This window comes from Prionailurus viverrinus, chromosome A1 (genome assembly GCF_022837055.1).
Source record: "Prionailurus viverrinus isolate Anna chromosome A1, UM_Priviv_1.0, whole genome shotgun sequence".
In the NCBI taxonomy this organism is placed as follows: Eukaryota; Metazoa; Chordata; class Mammalia; order Carnivora; family Felidae; genus Prionailurus; species Prionailurus viverrinus.
In genome coordinates, this window is record NC_062561.1 from 190311804 (window position 1) to 190338078 (window position 26275).

Consider the following 26275-nt stretch of genomic DNA (forward strand, 5'->3'; position numbering starts at 1 on the left):
GTGTAATGCTCATCATTGCCATTAATGCGTTGTACTGCAGTATGTGTGGGGAGTATCTTAACAGTTATTATCACCTTCCAGGTTAAGGTGGACTTGGGATACAGAGAGGTTAGAGCAGTCCCTTCATTTTTTAGTTGTATAGGCTTGAAGGTGGAGCCATCGGCTTCTAGGAAGGATTTTTCCCTGTGAAGAATACATGCCTTGTGTTAGGGGCAGAAGACAACCTCTTCCCTTGTCTATGTAAGAGACCTTAGGTAAGACAGTTAACCTGTTTGGGCCTCATCTCTAGATAGGACTCCTATCTACCCAGGTTTTCATTCCCTGGCCACATGATCTCTTGAGGTTATGCCACCTCTAAGATCTGATACTTCCAATTTTAAGCAGACTTTATCTCTTCTCCGTTTCCTCACTCTATAGCCCAAAGCACTCAGGGAGCAGACTGGTGGGCCAGGACAAGCAGATAACATTTTAGATTAGCAGCTGATGCTATTATTTGGAGTCTTTTTTTAGCTAAAGAATTTTAAAAAGAATGAGAGAAAATAGGGCTGGCTTAATTTCCCCTCATCTGTGCTCTTTCCCTACCAACCCAATCTTTTGCAAATGAGTAGTTCAGTTTAGCTTGCTGATTGCCCCCTGAAGGTTGGGAAAAAGAAAGGTGGCACTCCATTGCTCCTAACTCAGGGCTGCCTTCTGTGAGTTCCCAAGTTTGGGGTGAACTACATGGCTTTCTTGTGAATTTGGTTTACCATATTTGTTATTCTTCCTTATTCTTTCTACAGAGCAAAATATTATATTGATACTCTTATGCTTCTTATTCTGCCTCTACCCAAAAGACTTAACCAAAAAATTGGTCTTTGTAGTGTTTTATATATAAATCCAGGAAAATCAACAGGGTTGATGTGTGCTCATGATTAATATGTGTTGAGTTTTTTCTTTTTCTTTTTTTTTTTTTTAACGTTTATTTTTTTTTGAGACAGAGAGAGACAGAGCATGAACAGGGGAGGGGCAGAGAGAGAGGGAGACACAGAATCTGAAACAGGCTCCAGGCTCGGAGCTGTCAGCACAGAGCCCGACGCGGGGCTCGAACTCGCGGACCGTGAGATCATGACCTGAGCCGAAGTCGGACGCTTAACCGACTGAGCCACCCAGGCACCCTTTGAGTTTTTTCTTGATCAGAGATATACTTGGTTGTTTTTGCTTTTCCATTAACATATGATTTGGAGGAGGGGAGGGGTTCCTGCTACTGGGTTATAGAACTAATAGTCACTTTAATATCTCCTGAACTCCTCTAATTTCTTTTTTTTAATGTTTATTATTTGTGAGAGAGAGAGAGAGAGAGAGAGAGAGAGAACATATACTTGCAAGCAGAGGAGGGCAGAGGGAGAGGGAGACAGAGGATCCAAAGTGGGCTCTGTACTGATAGCAGAGAGCCTGATGCGGGGCTTGAACTCAGGAACCATGAGATCATGACTTGAGCCAAAGTCAGATGCTTAGCCAACTTAGCCACCCAGGCACCCTATGAACTCTTCTAATTTCTAAGCAATGAGTACTGTTTGGCTTTCCTGTTGGTGTCTACCACTGGAATAGGTACTATGGGTGATCAAAATTAGGCTTTGTGGGATCTGATGTTTTATTTGGAATGGCAACTTGCTCCCATGAAACAAATATTTTTATAAACGAATATTAAATTTGTAGTTCAAAATTCAAGGCAAGGTTCTAGAAGGCACAGAGAGTGGTATAGACAGAAGTAGACTGTTCAAATAACCAGTCAGGCTCCTACTATATACAGATGGATCTCTGTGCTAGGCATTTTAGGTTCTGACAATCTGTTGATTTAATCACTCAAATCTCTGGGAGAGTTTATACAGTGTAAGGTATTTAAGATACCTGTAAAGAAAGTACACAGGAGACTGGTGAGGAGCAGAAGATGGAGGGAACTTCATGTAAACAGTGATCGAAGCAAAGGTGTAGATTGCATGAGTGGCAGCAGACAAGGAGCCAGTCAGGAGGCTTGAGTATTAATTGCAGTCCTTCTATTGCTCAGTCAGACAATCTAGATTTTAGTCAGGGTTGGTCATTTGGCTTTAGTTTCCCCATCTGAAGATGAGAGGCTTAGACTAAATCCTCTTTGAAATCAGCTACAATATTGTAATTCCTTTTATCTAGAGTTCACTCTCTTGAAAGTCCCCTCAAAGAAGCACAATGATAATGGGTAGCAAGTAGCTTCTTTTCTTCACTAGTGTGCTTTACTTTTACAACACACTGACAATATACAAATATCATGTTTATTTGCAAAAGGATTCATTGAACTTCATCAAAACCATTTAATTAGCCACAAAATTGGATCTCCCTATTGATATATCTTTAGTCAATATTTTTACTGTCTACACTTCAGGTTCTGGTATCTGATATAAACCTGAGCCTATACTACAACGTCGGTCTAGTTTACTTTCCAGATAGTTCTATGGAATACATCAATTATCTGGGATATCAACAGGTTCCCCATGGGAGATGAGGGAGGGAGTAGGTTTGGGAAATGCTGAGTCAAATAAATTCAACTGCTCCTTGTTCTAGGACTTTGCAAAGATTTTGAGATACTGACATGCACTGAGAACACCTAAGATAAAGTATATGACATGTCCCAAACTTTTGTGACCACAGAACCTTTTTTCAGGGATCACCTTATAAGAGGATATATTAGTCATGGATGGGTTTCATGTTAATCAAGTAAAATCATGAAATCCAGTCAAAGTGATTGGTCTGGGGTAGATGTGAGAAAATCATCTGAAATATTTGCAGAGTATTATTCAGATTAGACCAGGAATGTGTAGAGCCATTATTCTTCAATGCAGCAGGCTTTGAACAGAATTTCTCTCATATTTTGCATCTGGTTTTAGTCACTGCACACTTGGCATTAGATGCCATGTGATTTTGCAGGACAGTTATATTTAAAGATTGCCAGGACCACTTAGCTCAGATGGAGAAGCTCAGAGTTTCATCACTGTGTGAACCAATGAGCCTCACACAGGGGCTATGCGTTGTCTTTTTCATCCAGACAAATGTTTTCTTCAACTACATTCCTAGAGATAGGGAGAAGTCAAAAGAGACTTCTGTAGGGGCAGGGGAGGGAACCTAATGGGTGAATATAGTTAAGTAAATAAATGGCAGTTTGGGGCTGAGAAATGATTTCCTACTTTAATCCAAAAGTTGGAAAACAAGGTTTTAAATGCAGTTCCTGATGTCTTTCTTTCTTCCTATCTCTACTTTCAATTATCGTTTGTACACATAGCTCAGAGGAAGGATTGTAAATAAATATACCATTTGCTCCTCTGTGACATTAAAGAATGAATGGCTACAACTCATACGTGTTCCCACTGGAAGTTTCCCAGGCCTATTTGTTTGGCCTTGATTTTTACTGAACCACATTTAGAGTCACAAAATTTTGAGGGCTTTGAGGAACATTTCCAGTCATCAAGTGTAGCTGTTTATTGGAAATGCAGAAAAAGAAGCTCCAAAGCCATACAGTGACTTGTCCTGGGAACACATTAGCTACTACTTAGTGCTGGGGTTATATCCCTGTTCTCCAGACACCAACCTCACCCCTGATTCAGCTTTCTCTTGTGCCAGCTTTTCTCATGATTTCTCCTTAGTCTTTTAATAAACTTCCTTATATTTACCAAACCCTCCCAAATTTTATACATGATGGCATTGACACTCTAATGACTATTATTTATATCACATTTTTATGCAATACAATTCCATTCAAATCAAAAATAAAATTAAGAGGGGTGCTTGTGTGGCTCAGTTTGTTAAGCATCTGACTCTTGATTGCAGCTGAGGTCATGATGTCACAGTCGTGAGATTAAGCACTGCATCAGGCTCCTTGCTGAGGGTGGAACCTGAGTAAGAATCTGTCTTCCTCCCTCCCTCCCTCCCTCCCTCTCTCTCTCTCTTTCTCTTCCTTTGACCCTCTCCCCCACTTAATCTCTCTCTCTCTCTCTCAAATAAAATTTAAAAAATAAAATTAAGAAAGGTAGAGAAAGACATGATCACAAATAATCTTTCAAAATTTCATAATGTGAATATGATATATAAATGCTGTCATTTATTTTACATATATTGAGGCTTACATGTATAAGTTTAATTCAAGATTGATAAAGTGCATGGATTTAAAATAATTAATGGCTTCCTACTTTTCCTGAATATATAAGTTGCCAAGTCTGTGTGCGACTTCTACTTACTGATCACCTATTAAGTAGAAGATGCTTAATGTAAAATTATACTTTATTTGTAAGGAATAAAAGGAGCAGTCTGAACCAGTTGCATTAAACTTTGAATGTGACTTTGAAGAACACCTTTCAAGCCCAAGTTATTTTATGGGGAATCATTTTGAAATGAGCCAGCATATTTAGAAAACAGATTTAAAATACTCTAATGGGCTCTTTAATGTAGTTACATAGTTACAACCATGCTCACCTTATTCCTAAAAAAGCTTTAGTCCATATTTTTACTTTTAATGACTAAGGCACTTGAAATCTATCCTCTGTGTTGATAATTATGGGATGGTTAAAAACAACTTTAAGATGACATTGTCCATTAGTTGTTTGTAGTGCTTTCAGGAAGTACCCGTATGTGCCTATCACTTGAAAATGGAAACCACAGAAGTGTGATGCCTTTCTAATTTTAACATAAATCAAAGACAAAATTTACACCTGGCTGCAGTCATGTGACTTTTAGAAAGAAAATGGATATCTGTACAGTGTTGTGTTCATTTCATACGTGTGCTCAAAGCCAATTGCTGGAATGGCTCCCTGCTGGTCTGAACTAAAACCTTCCTCCTTATTCAACCTTACTGGCTTCCTCTTTTTTAAAACCGCAACTCCTTAGTTTTGGATTCAAGCATACCCCCTTAAGGCTCTGACCTTTCTTTTCAACATCCTTGTGCACTATTCATCTTATGCTTCAGTCACACTGAGTTGTTAGTGGCTCCTTATACCCATTGTGATTTTTTTTCTGCCTGTACTCTTGTCTTTCTTATGCCATTCCTTGTTCCATAATGCTCTTCCCTCCTCTCTGTGCCCAAATTCTTCTGCCCTTTAAGATCCAGTAAAATGCCACTTTTTTTTTCTGTGAAATCTTCCTTACAGTTCAGATATTGAATATTTTCTCTTCATCCTAAATTCCTACATGGTCTTATCATTACCATGTTAAATTCCTTATAACTTTCTATCTTTAATTATTGTGATTTAAGGGGATGTTCTTTCCCATAAGGCAGGATCCATGCTAAATTCAGCTTAATCTCACACAGTGTTTAGCACAGATCTTTACATGTCAGAGGCATTAATTTGTATAAAATACTGTTGGGTGACACCATTCATTCATTCATTCGTTCGTTCAGACAAATGCTTCTTATTAGCAACTGTTGTATTCAGTGATGCTTCAAAGTGTCAGTACCAGATAGATAGATTGCAGTTTAGTTTTTCTTAATGTGTGTGTGATTAGGTAGTTTATATTTAGATGTATTGTGCAATAAGGATGCACTTAAATACCTTAGTGTGAATCTGTTGGTTATGGTGAGGGTTAAGTAATAATAAAACTAACACTTTCTTTTTCTTAAAGTTTGTTTATTTATTGAGAGAGAGAGAAAGAGAGCACGCACACGTGCACACGGGGAAGGGGCAGAGAGGGAGAGAGAATCCCAAGCAGGTTCTGCTGACAGCAAGGAGGCAGATGTGGGGCTCGATCTCACCAACTGAACCACGAAATCATGACCTGAGCAGAAATCAAGAGTTGGACACTTAACCAACTATGCCACCCAGGTGCCCCAACACTAACACTTTCTAAGTGATTGGTATCAGTGAGACCTTCTCCGAAACTCATTATAAGCATTATGTCAAATAATCCTTAGATTAATTAGATTGCTAGCCCCCACCCCTGTCCTACTTTTTTCTCAGATAATGAAACTGAATGCCAGAGAGGTTGAGTGACTTTCCAAAGGTTCCACAGCTAGTAATTTGCAAAGCTTAGACTTGAACCAAAATCTGTGTTAGTCCAGGGTCATCTTTTAGCCATTCAATAAGAATGTAGTAAAACCTCACTTATCCAGAAAAACTGTTACATAACCTTACTTAAAAAAAAAAAAACAGGGGCGCCTGGGTGGCTCAGTCGGTTAAGCGGCCGACTTCGGCTCAGGTCATGATCTCGGGGTCCCTGACTTCGAGCCCCATGTCGGGCTGTGTGCTGACAGCTCAGAGCCTGGAGCCTGTTTCAGATTCTGTGTCTCCCTCTCTCTGACCCTCCCCTGTTCATGGTCTGTCTCTCTCTGTTTCAAAAATAAATAAACATTAAAAAAAAAAAGAAAGAAAGAAGTAAATACAGAAAATAACACACTTAGGGGTAACCAGAGCAGTAATTTTTAATAAACTATCATCAGTTTTCCCAGGTCACAGCAAGTTAGAAGGAGCGAACTAAAGGCAGGTTGTTAGAAGCAGGCTCAGTGACAGCAGAAATGACAGCCTAATGTGAAGGGCAGAAGTGGAAAACCTAAAAAGCAGACGCAGAACTATATTACTGTGTGGCACATTAATGACTGTTCATAATGACAGTGGCCCTGAGTCATCAAGACAGAGATGGCAATTATATTCAATATATTCTCTCTAAAACAGCAAGACGGGTGTAATGCATCTTCTGAAGATTTCCAGTGAAAGCAGCTGTCGTGGCATGCTATTAAAAGGGGTTTGGCTCTGGTTTTCTGTGGAGCTCACTTCTTGAAGGGACATGTTGAATGAGGAATTACTGAATATATGTGCAAGTATCAGTGTATACAATATGCAAATGTGACCTATACCATCAAATAAGTGTTAAAACAAATCTCTGTTTAGTAGCTTATAGCTTTGATATCCTTTTCTTAGAACTTTCAAAGACCTTAAAAAGGTGGGTTCCTTCCCTGCTACCCCATCTAACAGTCTTTTGGCTTTTATATTTTTCTTTCCTGACTCCATAGGCAAATATTCTGCCTTGCCAACCACCAGCTTTGATAACAAACATTTAGTCTCTCCCATAAATGTATCTGGATTTGCTTTTTCTTTTATATTTTAATTTTCAAACAAACAAGCAGCAACCCTGGACCCTAAGCCAGGCCCGAGTAGGGAATGATGTTCCTTCTTAACTGAATTTAGAAAAACAAACCTTGAGAAAGAGCTCATTGTGTAGTTTCAAACCACAGGGGCTGGCGTTACTGGTGTCCAGTCCTCTCCTTCTGGAATACTCTGGACCTCAGGAACTCACCAATGCTTTTCCAGCTCCCAGATGGTCAGGATGGAATCCAGTCTTTAATGGGGCCCAGTTGGCACAAGATTTACATCCTGGGAAAGAGCTAGAGAAAGTTTATTTAAAAAAGAAATTACTGAAAAATAAATAAATAAATCAACCCACAAAACCAAAGGTAGTTCAAGTATAATGTATTTATTTTAGCCTTTTTTCTCCCAAATCTGTTATTTTGAAATATGATCTTGTTGCTGTTTTGTTTTATACAATTAACTGCATTGATTTAGGGACCTGGTTAGTTTTTCGGTCAGAAGAATTAGATAGTATATTTTTATGAATGCTCAATTAGGATACCAGGAAGCTTGAAGTTTTTTTGGGGGGGGGAGGGGGAGGATTAAAGTAACAGAATTTTTCAGTGAAAAGTTTTTTGAATGGAGTAGTATTATTTCTTCTTCATAGATTCACAAGTGACTTTATTGACTCTTTACCCAAAGTTATTAGTGGTAGTTAATAGCATTACAGTATTTATTCATTCAATGTTCAGCAAGTATTATTGAGGCACTATTAAAACTGGAAACATAGTAGTGAAAACAAGGAGGACAAAGTGCATATCCTCATGGGGCTTACATTCTAGTTGGGTGATGCAGACAATAAATAGGAAAATGTGTCTACATCTTTCTACTGTGTATCTGTGTCTAGCTCTATGCATGAGAGAAATTTCAGACACTGCGAAGAGTACTGCTGACTCTTCAAAAGCTAGGTTTTAAATCCCATATTTAACTCAGTTCCCGAGACTTTAGTTTCAAGTCTCCTCTGACATTCATACATAAAGTTTATCTTTGGGAATTCATGTGACCCAACATATTTTGTTAAACATTGGTTTAAAGTTATTTTCTTGAAAGGACAAAGGGAAACCAGAATGTTTGTGAAACAGTAAATGCCTCCACTGGCTTTCTCTCACGTTCTCTGAGAAATCATATACTGCCTTTGAGACAGGCAATTCTTGGGAATGAAACAATCTGTGTTACAAAACCCAGAGAACTCTGATTAGGGAACAAGCAGAATACACTGAGGAACTCAGGAGAAGATGGCACCCCCTGATTTATGTTGTGTCCACTGCAGGGGAATAGGGATATAATACAGAGGTTCAGCCAGCACGGTCGCCATGAATATACACTTTTCATATTTCAGCTTCCTTTAGGAACTCCTGAAAACGATATTTTTAAAATGCCATATTTAACTATAGAAAGATAGATGTTCCAGAGTGGAGGAAAAACAAGTTTGCTTGTTTGGTCACTACTACTGTGGTGTCTCTTTAAAATCCTTAGTCAATTTGGTTTTGGAGCTTTAATTATGCTTTTATGCTACAGTTTTCTTATTTAAATGTCTGCTCTATGTCCATCACTCAGCACCCCCTGCCTATCTCAAAAGAGATGGATATTATTATCCTAATTGAGGAGGAGGGCGAATGCTGTGAGAATTATTAATACATAAATTAAAAAATTAATCTAGAAAGTGCTTTAGGGTCCCTAGAGAAGTGCTACCCAAACACAAAGCATATTTAACATTATTATAAGTACTCCCACAGAGCAGATAGGCCAGTGCAGTGTGAGATGAATAAACTTGAGGCACAGAGAGTGACAATGGGCCCATACGCAGATGGGCCAGCCTATGTTAGAACCTTGAGTGGGTAACATGTAAAGACCACTGTGCCAGACCCCACTTTAGGCTTTTTCTTGTCATGAGTATTAATTATTTCTCCGGAGAAGAAATGTTGCCTTGCCTGGTTTTTTTTACCCCTCCTCTTTAAGTCTTTGCTGTTTGGACATTTTTTGTGTGTGTGTGTGTGTGTGTGTGTGTGTGTCAAAAGTGATTCAGGCCCAAATGGCCAAAATATTAAGTCCTAAGGTTAGTAAGGAAAAATCACTAGTATGCTTTCTAGTAATCCCAGTTATTTTTTTGGCTTTGTGGCTTGGAACTTCAAGTTGCATTCATTTCATATAGTCCCATTGGTTAGAAAACACGCATAAAGGCTTATCTTGGAATTTTTCTTTCCTGTTTTGCTGAGAAATAATTCTCAGCCAGTTTCTCAACAACGAAAAAGGCTATTCTGAGTACCTACTATGTTCCCAGAACCTTTGAGGATGTAGGAGGAGCTGAGGACCATTTCCATCCTGTCAACAGCAGAGACAGGGTGAAAATTGCACATAACAACAATTACGGCGAAACCATAAGCAGTAGTCGGGAGGGACAGTTGTGGTTGTACAATGGTGACCATCAGTCAGAAACACTTGCCACTCCTTGGGCCTATTTCTTAACTTGCCTGAAACTCATCTTCTACATTTGTGAGCCAGCTAATGCCCATCCCTGCCCCTAATGCTGCCGGACAGAAATCACTGAAGGAGCCTTGCACAACACTTGGCACTGAGTTAGATGACAGCAAAAGGCCACTGTTGCAGAAGCCACTGTCAAGGTCACCACTGTCCTCCATTTAGGTGTGAGCGAGAAGTGCTACTGGCTCTCAGAGAGGACAGCAATACTGAAGACTTGACCTTTTTACCCAGAATTCTGCAACATGTTTCCATTAATGTTTTAAAATACTGGGTACTCTCCTTTACCTACCACGGGGGTGGGACTTTTGATCCTGCAAGAGGCTTTTATAAAAACTACTTAGAGAATTGTTCTCTCCCATACTCTTCTTCTGGGCTTCCAGAAATTTCAGACTGCCTCTTTGGAGGTTTGTATCCACCTCCCTGCACCCTCCACAACCCTCCCTTTATCTGCAGAAGTGCTCCTCTTTCCTGTTTCTTTCTTTCTTTCTTTCCTTCTTTCTTTCTTTCTTTCTTTCTTTCTTTCTTTCTTTCTTTCTTTCTCATTTATTTATTTATAAGTTTATTTTTGAGAGAGAGAGAGAGAGACAGACAGAGCACAACCAGGAGAGGGGCAGAGAGAGAGGGAGAAAGAGAATTGGATTCAGGCTCCAGGCTCTGAGCTGTCAGTGACAGAGCCCGGCGTGGGGTTTGACGCGGAGCTCAAACTCACAAGCTGTGAGATCATGACCTGAGCTGAAGTCGGAGCCTTAACCAACTGAGCCACCCAGACACCCCTCCTCTCTCCTGTTTCTTACACTTCTGTGGAGGACAGGCCCCGTCCACTTGCCCTGGGTGTGCGCTCCATCTCTCACCACAAGGGTGCTTCACCTGGCCAACCAGCACAGGACGCCTGGGCTCTAGTTCTCTGAGTCTGGAAAGAGACGATGCTCACACCAGCAGCTTGGAAGGAGCATGGTCACTGCTGCCTCATGTCTTTGGTGTGCTGGCAGCCTCTCCTGGGGCCTTGCAGAGACTGTGTGTATTTTTTCGTCAGAATGCCACACTTAAAAATTAGCTTTTCTGATTATAATATTAATGCACTCTTATTGTTGAGAGGTTAGAGAATTCAAAGAGGTACGCAGAGAAAAATAAAATTACCTATAACTTTGCAATCTAGTGGTAACTTCTCTGGACACTTTGATGATTTTCCTTTCAGTCTTTTTTCCACGCAAATGTATATCTACTTCTTATATGATTACATGTAATACATATTGCACAAAAACTGGTATTATTATACTTTTTATATTTAGTAATTTTTTCTCATAATAAAAGTAATACCTGTGAATGTACAAATTTATTTATTCCAGAATTATTTACATGATTATTTCCTGTGCAAGTGCATACACATACACAGATAAACACACAAAATGCACACACACACACACACACATGATGGTGGGGGGGAGAGAGAGAGAAGACGAATCACATAGAATGTCATCAGTCCAGAAATAAACACTGTTAACATTTAGTGTTGTTCTTTTGTTGGCTACTTTTTTAGTGTTACTTTCTTAACCTTTTTTTCTTTCCTTTCATCTTATTCCTTCTCACAGGAGTCACAGACCTTCAGACATCCTCTTCTATTTTGCCGCTTAGATGAAATCTGAGCAGTGGTCTCATGCAGGGACCTGAGTGCTGAGCCAGTTGGATAACTCATTTTAAGAGCAATTTAGTTAGGGAATGAGAGTTAAATATTATCAGGTTAAGAACAGGGAACGCTTATGGATGGGGATTACTATGCCTAATGGAGTCAAGCCTCCTGTAGAATTCTGGCCTAATTAATGTTAAGTATTTATTCCAGAAATATTTTGGAAATATCCTATAGGTAAAGCATTAAGTTGGATACTTTAGAAGATACAAATATGAATTAGACCTTGTCACCGATCTCAGGAACTATATCTGATGAGAGAAATATGGGTAAGAAAATACTTATGGCACAGAGTAAAATCAGATATTAAGTGTTATAGTATAAGTGTCATACTGATATAGATTCTTATAAATTTTTAATTATATAAATTATATATAACTCATAATTATATAAAGGTGCAGGTAACTCTGTCTCTGAATTTTAAGATCAGGTAAAACTTATTAGAAGAGAGAATATATGGTCTCAGAGAACAAGCAGAATATCAGTAGGAGAATGTTTAGGCAATGAGTAACACGAACAAAGCAAAGGTGCTAGGCAAGGCTGTGATGTGTTCCTGTGTCCACATGCCCTACCCCCAGGATGTGGAAAGGCAAAGTGGGAAGCAGCACTAGAAAGGGAAATTGGCTGTCAGGCCTTGTAGTGCCTGAATATTTTGCCAAGGAGTTTGGATTATATACTTTATGTAAAGGTGGCACGAGCATTTGAGTGAGGGAACAACATGATGAGGTTGTATTTGAAGAAAAGAATTCTGACAGAAAAAGTGGAAATAGAGAGAGACCATTTAAAAGACAATTATACCATTATAATGGTGTAAGAAATGGTGACAACCAGAGCAGAAGAAAGTGGTGAAGCAAAGAGCCAGTGGAGTTCATTGGAAGAAAAATCAAAATGAGTAAAAGAAATATTGAAGGGAGAAGAAATACAGAAGATTTACGTTTTCTATTTTGGGTGATCCAAAGGATAGCATTCCCTTAACTGAGAGGGGGAACACGGGAGCAAAAAATACACTTAAAGGAGCAAGATGATAAATTTAGCTTGTGTCACATTGAAATTGAGGTGGCAATAAGACATGCTGGGGAGATTCTGTTACTCTGTTGCTAATAAAAGTTTGGTGCTTGGCCAAAGAGATCAAAGCTACAGGTGTAGATTTAGAAGTCAGTTTAGCTGAGGTGGTTGAACCAATGAATGAACTCAAGAAATCTTAAGTAAGTAAAAAGAGAAGGAAATGTAGAACAAAATTTGTAAAATTTCAATAGTTAATAAGTTGGCAGAAAGGAAAAGTTAGCAACTGAGGAAACCAATGAATAAGAGAAGAACTCTAGAAAACACTTATTTACAAGCACAAGATACTGGTTTTCTTCCTAGTGTTTCAAATAATATTCGTTAAGCTTGCTTGACCTTCATCTGTCCTCATCCGGAATATATATCCTGCAGGGATGAGTTTTAAAAGACAGTGAATGTGAAAAGGCTTTGTAAACCATCAGACAGGCATGTCTTAGGTCTTACAATTAGTGTCACAGAAGTGAGGAAAGTAGAGACTTCCAACAAGAGAGAAAGTTGTGTCCGATGCTAGAGTTTCAAAAAAATATTTATTTTTAGCTCAACTCATTTGGTTTGCAACTTAAGGAAGTTAAATCAAGAGTGAATCTGTTCTCTAATCACTTAGAACAGCATTTCCCAAAGTATGGAGCATGTGTCTCTTGTTGTACAGGAGACAACGTTGGATTTGACACAGACATAGAGCAGAACTGAATTACATAGTGAGAAAGTTATTATTTTTTGTCTTTTAATCCTTCAGATTTATGTTAAGGGAAAACATCTCAGTTGGGGCAAATAAGTCTGTAATATCTAATGCAGGCTAGTCTCCCCTTTCAATAAACTCCTTCAGGTTGTCAACATTATTTAGCTAGAATATCATATTAACTTTAAAATTACCTCTGTAATACCTTCTTATTTGGGCCGGGATACCAGTTTTCCAGGTGGGGTAGTGATACAGAGTTTCCTTTTAAAATAAGCTATTTTAAACAAAAAAGTAATTGACTTTTAAAATATTAAGTACTTAATTGTATAGGTGGTATACAGAAATAGCAAAACTGAGAGAGTGGTATTCCAATGATGGGAGTTTGGAAACTTTAGAGCCCTTCCTCCTTCTGTTGTTTGGAGTGACTGCCTTAGTTCAACCATGTTAGAACAATGTGGGAAATTATCCATCCTGGGATGGTGGTGGGGTGGTGGTGGTTGTCTTGGGCTCTAGACTTCCAGATCTAGACCCTGTTCTTCCCCTAAGATGTTGGGTCAATTTTTGAAGCCAGTAAATTTTTCTAGACATTTGTGTCTTTAGCTGTTAAAATGAGAATGCTAGTTTTAAATGATTACTAGCATTCCTTCCAGCAATAAAGTCTATGATTCTTTGAGTGATTAGTAAATAAGCCTATGCTTTCAAATTGATGGAGGTTAGAAAAAATGTTTTTCCCCTGTAAACCATCAATATCATGTGTCAATGCCAGAGGCTGTTTGCAGACTAACATCCACGGCAAGGAAAACATCAACAAATTCATTCTTCAATGATAATTCATATTCTACCTCATTTGTGAAGGATAGTTATTTCAGGAAGGAATCTCTGCTTTAGTTAGGGCAATTGATTAAAGTTGAAAGTGAAATCGTAAATGAAAGTCTGTGTCAATTTCCTGAGCCTACTGCTTAATGCCAACACCTCACTATTAAGTCAGTAGTTTCACTGCAGTCCTATGTAATCAATTCAGAAAACCCATGAATTTGGTTCCTTGGCATAGCAGCTCATAAGTTATAAGTCCTTATACTTAAAAAAGATGTTTCTATTCATCTATTTATTAATATCTTTCCATCTTTTAAAATTTATTTCCCCTGAAAGGGAGGGCAGATGAAGTGTTTTCTAACTGGCTGGAAGTTCTAAGTATTCTTGTGAATTAGTGTAACTCTACATCCCAAGTAACTCTTAAAAATGGAAGCATACCACCTGTTTGGAATATAACAATATGGCGACTTCCATAATCAAAAACATAGCCAAGGACCAGGCAGCAAGTGAAAAATGAATATAGCATGGGGATAGAAAAAAACACCCACACAGTCTTGGAATCTGAAAAAAATGAGTTTGTTACTTCCTTTAACAATGAATCATAGAGACAAAATTTTGTCTCTATGATTAGGTAGGAAGTGTTTGTTGCTGCCATCTTTTGCACTGCATCAGTGTCAGGTTTTGCTCTAACCTGTGCTAACAAGGGTTATCTTTGGGCAAGCAACTTAGTCATTTTAGGATTGTGTTTGCACATCTGAAAAAAAAGGGATAATGATAACAATAATTTGGTCATTATTCTGACCAAATTAGTGTCTGCATGTAAGTTCCTCAGCAGTGTAGTAGAGACCTCCTAGATACCCACCAAGTGTTGATTCCCAGCATTGCAGAAACACTATTGACTAGTTGAGATTCAACATGCACTTGATTTTGAAAGTTCATCTTTTACTGCCCTTCAGAGGCTCTTTCCTTCTTCTATTCTCTATACATTAGTAAACTTGATTTCCTGATTTTGATGCTTACAGATTAGAAGACCAGATTAGAAGGTATAAAGGACACCAGGAGAAAAAAGACAAGAAACTGAACAAAATAGAAATAATTTAAAAATCACAGCTATCCAGGGCCATTTAGTGAGGGGAAAACAGCCCCTCATGCCTCAGTAGTCACTCAGTAGGCTTTTCTATTTTACAGCAAGATATGATATGAAGTATTCCAAATGATGATCTTGATTTACCAAGATTAAATTCAAGTGTATATACTCTGCTGATTTTAGAAAAAATACAATGACTTCGAAAGAAATTAAATATAAAAAGGACAAAATTTTAAGTAAATAATTTTTTGTATGTTTTTCCGATTGAAACTTTAGTCATTCAAAACTCTTAGCCATAGATATGAACTAGGTCTCTAGGTGTTCCACAGAAGCATGACCTTACTGAAATATCTTCTCTGTGTCTTCAGCAAATAAACCAGGGCTTCACACATTCTGTGGAAAAGGATAGGCATTTCTTTTTCTTTTCTTTTTTTTTTTTAAGTTTATTTATTTTGAGAGAGAGAGCATGAGTGGGAGAGGGGCAGAGAGAGAGAGAGAAAGAACCCCAAGCAGGCTCCATGCTGTTAGCACAGAGCCCTATGTGGGCTCGATATCACAAACTGCAAGGTCGTGACCTGAGCAGAGATTAAGAGTCTGATGCTTATCTGACTGAGCTGCCCAGGTGCCCTGGAGTAGACATTTCTAAATACTAAGTTAAAATGATTTTTATGCAGATGGCCTTTGTTTGTGTTTCAAGAATGAGCATTTGAGAGAAATTACTTTTGGACTTTCACAGTAGCAACTTCCTCAGATTCTTTTCCCTAGGACTTGGTGTTAGGACAGTTTACCCGGGTGGGACCCAGGGGCTGACACCTTGATTCTTATAGTGTCACATGTGGTTCTTTCATAGTGTTACCTGTAATTCTCTGGGGAAAAAAAATTGAATTTGGTCTGGTTTGCACATTAAAACAAAAGCATTTTCTAAGTTATCCCCATAACATAAGTTAGTACAAACTCAAGCGATAATCCATTATATACTGACTCAGTACCAAAAATATTGAATCAAATGAACCTGATATGAATCAAGAAGTGGGCAGATGCAGATACCACAGAGAGCGAACATGTAGAATCCAGCACCATCAGAGGTCAACCAGTCAAATACCAGAGCTGGATTTTTCAAAGAACCAGATAATGCCAGTTTTATGGCCATTAATAACATTTCAGTTATATAAGCAAAGATAAGAGTAATAAAAAAATAAATTCTGCTTCTCAGTGTAATCTGATTGCCAGCAGGGTTCAGAAATGAACTTTCTCATTGTGCACGTGGCATTGCATAATGGACCAGTGATCATTCTGCAGCCCCCTCCCCAAACTTCCATTTCCCTTTTATGGACAGTCCTTAGTTCTGCCAGATCTCTAAGCTATTCCAGGGAGGCAGATTCTTTGGTTTCCCCTTAAAAGCTCTTTGATTGTGCCTCTGGTAGTTAATGCACCAAATGGTCTTTAGGGGTATTTCATACGTGTGCTCTGCAGCTAATCAGAGTGCCTTGGCCCACTGATTTCCTACTTCTGTGTTTTCCACATGTTTAAGGGCTTAGTTCAAACACCAGGCCCACCCACTTCTGGAGAGGCATGGTAGAGCTCAGCTCTGATTTGGGTCTCTGCCTCAAACAGAGATTTTCCAAAGGATATCCTGTAGTGGATGAATCATTCCATTAGGCCATGTTCACTTTTCAAACCAGGAAGCAGAGTGCCTGTTCTGTAGGGAAACTCAGATAAAGTTGTTGTGGCTGTGCTCAGAGCGCTTATAAATATTGTTGTCAGTGTCTTTGATACAGGTTCCATCAAGATAGTATGTAAACACTGACAGGTTAATTATGTGTTTTAAAGCTTTGTTTATTGAGAGCTGATAGGAAGGCTGTGAAATGAGTCCTTTACATATTGCAGTGACAGTTTTCTCCCCCATGTCTTCCCTAGCTGATTACTCCTCATGCCATCCGTGTGCAGACCCCTCCTCGGCACATCCCTGGTGTTGTAGAAGTCACATTGTCCTACAAATCGAAACAGTTCTGCAAAGGGACACCAGGAAGATTCATTTACACAGGTAAGAACCACTGCAGATGGTGGACACAGTTTTTCCTTGGCCTTGTGTTTTACTTTATCTTACATGTATACGTGTGCATTTTATTTTAAAATCTAGTTTCCAAGACCCTCTTTCTTTGTCCATTTCACCATATAGATGATTACATGTCTTGCTGTTATTATTATTATTGTTGTTATCATCATTATTTAAGATTTCATCTGGGTGTTCAAGTTGAACGACAGGATCAGTAGAAATAAGTAGTTGGATACCTGAAGAAGCAGCATGAGAAATAAGAAAGGGGGAAGAAGTTCTAGACAATTCTCAGTCTATCTGGATGTTAAGCCATCTGTGTTGTGGTTTATTTGCTTTATGGAGTTAGGGATGTGCTTTAGTGCAGTACAACTTTCTTCTAGCCTGGTCATCGCATTTGTATTAAAGAGAATTGGTAGTTTTCATATTCCATTCTGAGTTGGCACTTTCTTCTCCTGTAAACTGCATTTTGCCCTCCCCAAACAGTCTTTGCACATGGACCTGCCTTGTGGTAAGAAGCTAAGGTTGCAGAGTGAATGTGAATTGATCACCCAACAGATGGAGAGAAACAGGCAGGTTCCCTGGGGAAATGCAAGTATGCAGCCTAAGGGTCCAGTGTGTACTTTAGGAGAGCCTCAGATTACAATGTGCTAGCCAAACACCCACGGATCTTTCTATAATTCAGATGCTGGTTCAGTAGCTCTGGGTGGGACCTGAGACCCTGCATTTATTACAAGCTCCCAAGTGAGGCTGGTGATCTTGGTCCAGGGACCACACTGGGAGAAGTGACATTCCAGGCCCTCTGCTTTGTATTGTCACTCCTGCATAACTGTCTCCAGGAACTTGTCCCACGCTTTCGTCTTCATTCAATGGACGACCACAAGGCCTGATTAAGTATAGAGCATAAGTTGCTCTCACACAAAGAGGCTCCAGGACAGTGAAGAGATAACTCTGTTAGCACATCCTAATTATAACCATACAATTAAATGGACAAATTTTATTTTGCTGTAACATTTTACCTCAAAGCATCTTTCCTTTTGTATTTTAGTACTAGGGATAAAACCAGCTATGCTTCTTAGTCTCTCTCTCTTTCCTTCTCTCTCAAAATTATAAAAACAATTAATGCATCCTGACCCTTGGAAATGCCTCCCAGCCCTTTAAACAAAATGCAGGTTTGGTGCCTGCCTGACGATTAGTTTTAGTTAATTGAAAATTATAGGATTGACCCAAGAGGAAAATTTTGTTTGCACTCCAATCACTTTTACAAATTAAGGAAAATTACCACAATTTTGTTTAGCTAAGGTTTCACACTGAGTTCAAGAAATTAGCTCAGCCATCCCAACAAAGTCAGCACTTTGTTAGTGAGCACTTGAAAAAATAATAGTCTATCTGGAGTTTTGTGGTGTATACAAACGAAGCATAGAGAAAGCTATGATGCTTTATAGAAGTAGGCCAAGTGTTTTTAATTAGGCTCATTGGTTCAGTGTAAGTTTTGAAGAACAATCAAACTAGCAGATTAGCTGTTTCTTTTAAAGCTAGGATTTCTTGCCATTCATTTTTCCCATGAGAACTTCCACATAGCACTATTTTTTTTTTACAAGCCTCATTATGGGCCTGCAGGAAAAGGACCAATTGAAACTTCTGATACTGTAACATTCCCCACCATCATTCCGATGGATGGGAGTTTTTCACAATGTTCCTCACTGAACTCGGTGTTCTGGAACATATTACAAAACCACAGAGGCCAAATGTTTTCTCTGAGGAGTTTGGACTCTGTTTTTGGCCAAAAACATTTAGGCCTTGCTGGCTGCTTATTTACTCTGCTATTAAGAACAAGAAAAAGGAGAAGAAAAAGAAGAAGAAGAAAATGCTTGTGTGGTAGGAGGTACAAGAGGCAATCAGGCATGATTCCGCTTTGGTGACAACATCCCTGCCCATTAATGGTTCCATTTTGTGGTCAGGTCTCATTTAGAAGAAATTATTTTTAATCAGTGTTCAACAAAATATCCCCTTGAGCCACCTGGCCATAAAAGTTAGAAAAAAAAAAATCATCCTCACTAAATTACTTAAGTTCTCAAAAGAAAATAGCTAGGGACCCATTATGATTTGGAATTTTTTTAACCATTAAAAAAAATTGCCATCAATTTAAGAAATCACATCTTGGAAAACCTGTATCATACGGGAATTAAGATCAAAGATAAAAGCGGCAGATTTGCAAGTCTAGCAAAGTAGTTAAGGATAAGAGAGATAAATCCTTGGTGTGCATGCACATGTGTAAGTGTGCAGGAAATTTAACATATAAAAAAATACTTTTGCTGATTTTGTCTCAAACTGTGGGAAATAGAAAAGCGACTTAGTCTTTTAAGTATTCTAGGAGAGAATTTAACTTCTCTCCATGTCGGAAAATAAAATTTTGAAGAAATTAACACAAAAACTTCCCTACTGATAGAGTTGGCTATTAGCTTGCTGTGACATTATATCATTTCTAACAGAAGAGAATTTTTTTTAATTGGTGAACTAAACATGGCTTCTTGATTAGCATTAAATGCTGCTACCTAGGGTCACTTGTTCATGGCTGGTGCTGCTGGCCCCTGTGATTTACTCAGTTTACCTCTATCCTTGTTACCACTTACCAACCAAGGCAGAGATGGGTCATAAAACCTTTCTGTTCTTTGTATCAGAACAACCACTCAGGTCAGTGTAAATGTGCAGCAGTCCTTTTCTATCTGCCTGCAGAAGCTCCCACTTCATTTTCTTTAACTTCCATAGCATTTCAAGGTGTGAAACTTGATTTTTTGGACGGGGTAAGCCAACCCTACTGGTTCTTAGCGGAATGGCACTTGGAATTTTTCCCTTAAAAAAGGGGGGATGGGGATATCCTAGGACTGAACCTCACAACCCAAACTTAAGAATTTGTTGCAGTTTTCTGAGTGTGTGAGGGAGTTTGGGTGTGTATATGTCGAAGTCTCTAAGAATCCATAATTGAGCCAGGAACAGCATGGCCTAATCTATGCAAATAAAGGCAGACTTTTGGGGGAGGAGGAAAGGATTTGTCTAAACACAGATTGCCTGCAAGCTGGCTCCACTTATAAGGAGTGTGAACGCTGCTCTCCATCATTGGTTCTTCAGATCAGGGACGCAGGAGGCATTCTTAGTCACCAGATGTGCAGGTCTCTGTGTTTGCCCAGTGAGGGAGCAAAGCAAATCCCAAGTTGAGCAGAACAAATAGTACTTCCCAGATCTTATTTATCATGTCCAGTTATTCTTATGTAAGTTCAGGGCAGAGATGACTTTAAATTTTAAATAATGTTTCCTGATAGAAGGAATAGCATTTCCTTCTAATGACAGGACTGTTTTCAAAGCCCTCTAATAGTGTGTGGTCAGTCAGACCTATAGGAAGTAAATCCACAATAAACCTCCACTTCCGTGGAAAGAGGTCTCTCCAGTACCTTTGTTGTTCTTGCAGCTTGTTTTCCTGCTGTTGTTACATCTTTTAAGAGCCTTGGATCTTTTAGAATTGTAATCTCTCCTGCTAAGCTTTAAGTAACCTTGGGAGTTGATAAAGAACTCTAAGGAGGCTTCAGAAGCTTCTTCAAAGTTCTAGAGTTGGTTTTCTTGATAAGAAGTGGCCAAATCCAAATGCAGTTTTACATCATTGCAGTTCTTTCTCCACGGGAAAGGCTCCTATCTTTGGGGAAACAATGACTAGAAGAATAAGCCATCAGGATGTGTCTGATTAGCTCAGGTGTGCATGGAGAGCTGTTGACTGCCAGCTCTGCCAGATGGTGAAAGCCCCAGTGGAATGATCATGTCCCAGCTCAGATTTGGGTTAGGCCACTTCTCAGATCATTCTACCACCAGGTTCTGCCAGTCTAAGGATTATTCACCAAACTTCCTGCCCCTGTAGAAGGACTAACCCACATCCCTGTATATCAGTCTCAGAATTAACTTCGAAATAAAAATTCTTCCTGGAAATACTTCCTGTTTGTACCTCCTGCCCAAAACAGCTTTGCATGTAGGAGGGCCCATTTTGGCTAAATAAGCTCTGTGGAACTTGATGATATGTGCCATGTCTTCCAAGTTTTCCTTTTTTTCTCCCTATTCCTTTTGTTTTCTTCTCCTTCCCTTTCTCTTCCTCCATCCCTTCTCCCCCTGTTCTTTCCTCCTCCCATTCTTTTCTCTCTTACTCCCAAGGAGACAATATGGCCTAGTGATTGAGGGCTTGGTTTCAAGAGGTGGTGGGTTTGGATCGAATGCTCAGCTCTACCACTTACTATGGAGGTTATTTTGGGGACATCATGTGATGGTTTTGAACCACAGTTGCCTCATTTTTACAAGGGAATAATCCCTTACCAGGGTTCATTTTAGTATCAGGGAAATGTATGTAAAGCACCTTTCGTGAGCTAGTATGAACACCTAGCCAGATACTAGTAGTTTCCATTAATAAATGATAGCCATTACTATTGTTCATTAATCTTTTCTTTTGTTGCGGAGTCCCTACCATGGTGTAAATATTTTACATATATATTTTTTATCTTCACCATCATTTCCTAGAGGGCTAAGAAATGTCCTTTAGGGATTTTAGTAACAAAACTGTAGACATCCATAAATAAAAGAAACAAGTAGCACTAACCAACCACAAATAAAAAGAGCAAAGTATGAATAAAGTAGCAAGAAAAAGAGATTTATAAATATGAATATAACAATTTTGATACAACAAATACTTTCTCGGGAATAGCCTCAAACAATAAATATTTTTATAAGGCAGCCCTGACTTATAACGTTCTCTGATGCTGAATTTTCAGGAAAAACACATACCTGTCTTTTTGCTTCCATTCAAATTTCAGCCCTTCCTCTGGAGGCCATAGTAACATGGGTATAGTCTATCACCAGCCCTTTCAAAGGTGTTTAGGCTATAATTGCTTCAACTCCAGGTTCAAAAGGTTCAAGGCCAGAAGACTCTGTTTCTAGTTCTTGAAACGCTCCTCCACAAATGAAGGCTGCCACCCTGGGGATAAACAAAATTATCAGTTATAGGGCAGAAGTAAAGAGCTTGTACCTAATGCATCTCATGTTGCGTGGCCTCTTCTTACACTAATTCATTGTCAGATCAGGCTTCCAAAAAGCCACTGTCATAGCTTTACCCTGCAGAGAAGGCTTCCCCTTTTGCCCACTGTATGTGAGATGTGGCCCAACCCCTATGCTTGACCAAGCTTATGGCTCTCTGTGCACTCAGCTCCACTCAAACCAGTCTCCACATCAGGTCTCAAGGTCACTTCATATTTAGCAATTCTGGACATGGTAATTCCCCTATAAGATCAGGCTCAGACTCTGTTTCCCTTCTGCAGTATTCTCTGGCCATTTTAGTATAGTGGGCAGAGCACTGGGCTGAGATAGAGGAGGCCTGGCAACACCAGCTCTGCTGCTAACTGGCTCTGAGATGTGGGACAAATTGCTTCCATGCTTCACATTCCAGTTTCCTCAATGTAAAATGAGTCAATTGCACTAGGAGACTTGATGTTCCCTATGGCTCATCTTGATTGACTAGAAAAGTTTATATCCTTGGATCTCTTTGGTTGCATGTGCTTATTAGACCATTCATTTATTTATTCCCTTCCTTGTGTCTTTAGATCTCTTGTTCTGTTCTTAGGTACACAAATTACAAAAAGTCTACAAGCTCTATGAGAAAAGAATTACCCTTCCCTGATCTTATACTATTTTGTACACTGTGTTGAAGCAACTTGACTCATATCTTACTTGCAATAGATGTTCTCTAATAATTGATTGACATATTGCCAGGATCAATGGGTCCTCATTGATTTTTGTGCTCTGGATGACATGGAATGTAAATAAGAGCTGTTAATTAAGAATCTATCCCCTTTTACTTGAAGTTTTACATGCAGGAGAACACAGTAGTTGGAATTTCTGTTAAAGAAAAAAATAGGGCTGGCTCCATATTATAAATATTCTTCATTTTCTCTCATGTAAAATAGGAATCTTTTAATAGTACCTATATCTGGGAGGGAATGGGTCAGTATATGTAGTACAGGGCTAATAGTGCCTGGTACAGTGTGAGCGTTCCCTAAAAGTAAACTCAAAAAGAGAGAAGCAGATAATAGGAATGTTCCTTTTGAAAATCCAAAGAACAGATTTTTTTTTGGTATTAAATAAGTGCCATATTTCATCATAATTAAAGAAATTATTTCTTTCTAGTCATTAGAGTAGGAATCAAAAGGCCTGGCCTCTAATTATTATTTTAGCACTCCCTGTTGTTCATTCATTCAACTCACAAATATTTCTGGATTGCTTGTTCTATTCTAGGCAATGTTTGAAACAACTTTTGGCAATATTCTAAAACAGTGTTGAGCAAAATAAGATGCAATTCCCGTTCTCATTGGTATTATGGTCTAAGAGAGAATGTAGATATTTATAAGGTTACTATTTCAAATCTGGTAAGTGTCCAGAAAACAGGAACTGAGTTCCAAGAAGCATATAACAAGGATATAACAAAGAAACCCCAAATGGTCAGTTAGAGATATTTTTCATTAGGAAAAGATCAGCTGAGGTTTGAAGGATGATTAAGAGTTAACCTGGCAATAGGTGAAGGGTGGGAGAAGTGTGGGTTGAGGAAAGAGAATGAGTGTTCCAGCAGAGAGGAGCATGTAAGAAGGCATTGAATGGGAGCAAATGTGACATCTTGGAAGGCTGGAAAATTCCAGTCAGGCTGCAGAACTAAAAGAGAGGAGAACAGTGACAAAAAAGGCTGGAGAAGTGGTCAGGGACAAGCCTATGCAAAGTCTTATAAGTCATAAGGAGAGGAGGAGTTTAGTTGCCATCTTAAAAACAATGGGAAGTCCTTGAAGTGTCAGAAATGACAATGGACATGACTAGATTTGCATTTTGGAAAAAACAAAAGCAAAACTCTCTGTCTGGATGGCACTTAGAAAACCAGAATGGATGTTGGGAGACCTGTTAGGAGATTATTGCAGTAGTCTAGGAGGGAGATTTGGTGACTTTGATTTGGGTGGTAATGGGTGGAGATGGAATAAAGTGAGAAAATTCAAGAGGTATTGAGGAGGACATAGACGGGACCTAGAGATGGGTTCACTGTAGGGGTGAGGGAGTGAGAGAGAGGTTAATGCTACCAGGCTTTTGGCTTCCTCAGCTTAATGGAGGGAGGGGCCATCCCTCCTTTGGGCATCCCAATGGTCTTGTGAGTGTCAGTGAAGAAAAGAATGGGCATGAAAATGTTCTGCAAAGGGTCATATTCTACACATATGTTAATTGTTAGAAAGACAGGCCTAAGCAAACTCAGGAAGAATCAGGGAAAGGAAGGCAAGAATGTGTTTTCTCTTATATCAGATTGTTTTCACTTAGGATTCAGCTGAGAGAGGGCTGTATAATGAACACTTGACTAGCAGTTCTGCCTTAGCAGTGTCCTAATTGGAAAAGATTCAAGAAGAAAGAAAAATTAACAGGCTGCTCCTGTCCACATGTCTTGAATATTACTCCAAATGAGCCATTTACACACAAAGAAAAGAATTCAAGGCAGAGGGAATATTTATTCTTTTTGCTTTTGCAATCCAGAGGGCAAGTCCCAAGCCTCACTCCTCTGCTGAAGGGAGTTTTTTCACAAAATGTGATTGCTCCTGATCTGATATATCAGGTTCAGGTGATCCTGAACCCTCTGGCATTTGTAAAGTTAAACACTGTTCATGCCATAATGGGGACAACAGCAACAAGAATCACTAAAAGTACCCATTGTACTTCTGTGACATCTATAAAATGAAAGCCGTTTCTGCAAAGAATAAAGCTGGTCTGAAGGAAGCATATTATTTTGCATATTTTACGTACATACTTTCCAAGAAATATGACCTTTATTTCCTATTTGGAGTGGAGTGTAATCAGGACTTGAGTAGCTAGTGTAACAGGATCATTAAAAGGGATATTTTCACTGACATTAGAGGTCTAAATGGCCAGTAGGCCTTATATACAACCTTGGCTTTTTCCTGTCTACCAGAGTTAATAAGTGATAAGGCCGGGAGAGAGATAAATCACAGAAATCCCTGTCCAAAGAAAACATATTGACTACAGCCAGGCAAATAACAGACCATAACCAATGGTCCCATTCATCATTCATGTAATAGGGATATAAAGTATTTCCTACCAATGAAACCATATAGAAGGAAAAGGCAGATAAGCTTCCCCAATCTAAGGCATGTGATTTGGTTATTAAGGGACATGAACTATTTGTCACATGGCTTTAATCTTTAAGATGTGTTGCCATTTCTAAACTATAAATTTCTGGTCAGGGATTAGAAACCTATTAACAATAAAGGTAGGAACTGAGCTTTATATGTATTCTTGCCAACATAATGCAACACTATAAAGTCTTGAACCTCTAATCTATTTAGTATGATATAACATGATTTGGTTTTCAAAGCCAATAAACTATTTTGAGGTTTGCAAGGCTTTTGTTTTTGTTTTTACCCAGGATCATGATAAATTAACCCTTCAGTTTTTTAACTATGCATGTTGAAACTTTCCCTAACATCCTGGGTGGGGGTGGGTAAGTAAACCACGTTTTTTTTTTTTTTTTTCTTTTTCTCGTTCTCGAAGATTTGTTCCAAATGTTTGGTGGAGGATTATTTTCTGTTTTATTTGTCCATGTTTGCAGTGGTGTGGATGCTAGTCTTTCTGTTAGTTGTAAACTAAGTGATGTGGCGCCCACTAGAGCATTAAAACTTGTTTTTCTTTATTGCAATGTCGTACATACTGACTTCAGATAATTTGGGAAGTACCGATAGAAAAATAATTAAGATAATATTAAAATTGCTCACATTTCTACCAGTATAAACATAAACACTCAATAAATGTTAGCTGTTAATATTTTTAAATGGCATATGTCTTTCTTCTTCCTATGCATATATCTGCCTCATTACCAAAATAGGGCGATAACTTACATAATATTAGATAATTTGTTTTTTCACTTAATATGTAGGAAACAATAAGGTGTTATAAGTTTAAAACAATTTTTAGTCTTTAATAATCATTCCACATCTTAGTGGAATCTTATAATGAGCTATATCTTTATCTTGTTGTAACATAGATACCTTGAATTTGGGTTCTGATCTTTTTTTGTTCCTGAAAACCTCAGCACAGGTAAATAGTCCTATACCCACATTCTTTGGTGTACACATTGGTGGGGACTCATCAGCCAACCCCAATTACGTGAGTGGACCTAGCTCTGAGGGCCTCCTATCTCAGAGGCCCCGATGTCTCCAAGGTTGGTTCTAGC

At 38.8% G+C, this 26275-nt stretch overlaps 1 protein-coding gene across 8 annotated transcripts in view; it reads left to right on the forward strand.

Annotated features, from left to right (window-relative positions):
* EBF1 (EBF transcription factor 1) overlaps positions 1 to 26275 on the forward strand; it is a 389683-nt gene that overhangs the window by 294307 nt on the left and 69101 nt on the right. For all 8 annotated transcript variants that reach the window (XM_047872937.1, XM_047873258.1, XM_047873023.1 and 5 more), the window contains exon 10: positions 16842 to 16968. In XM_047872937.1, coding sequence (XP_047728893.1) covers positions 16842 to 16968 — 127 coding nt within the window. The remainder of the gene's footprint in view (positions 1 to 16841; positions 16969 to 26275) is intronic.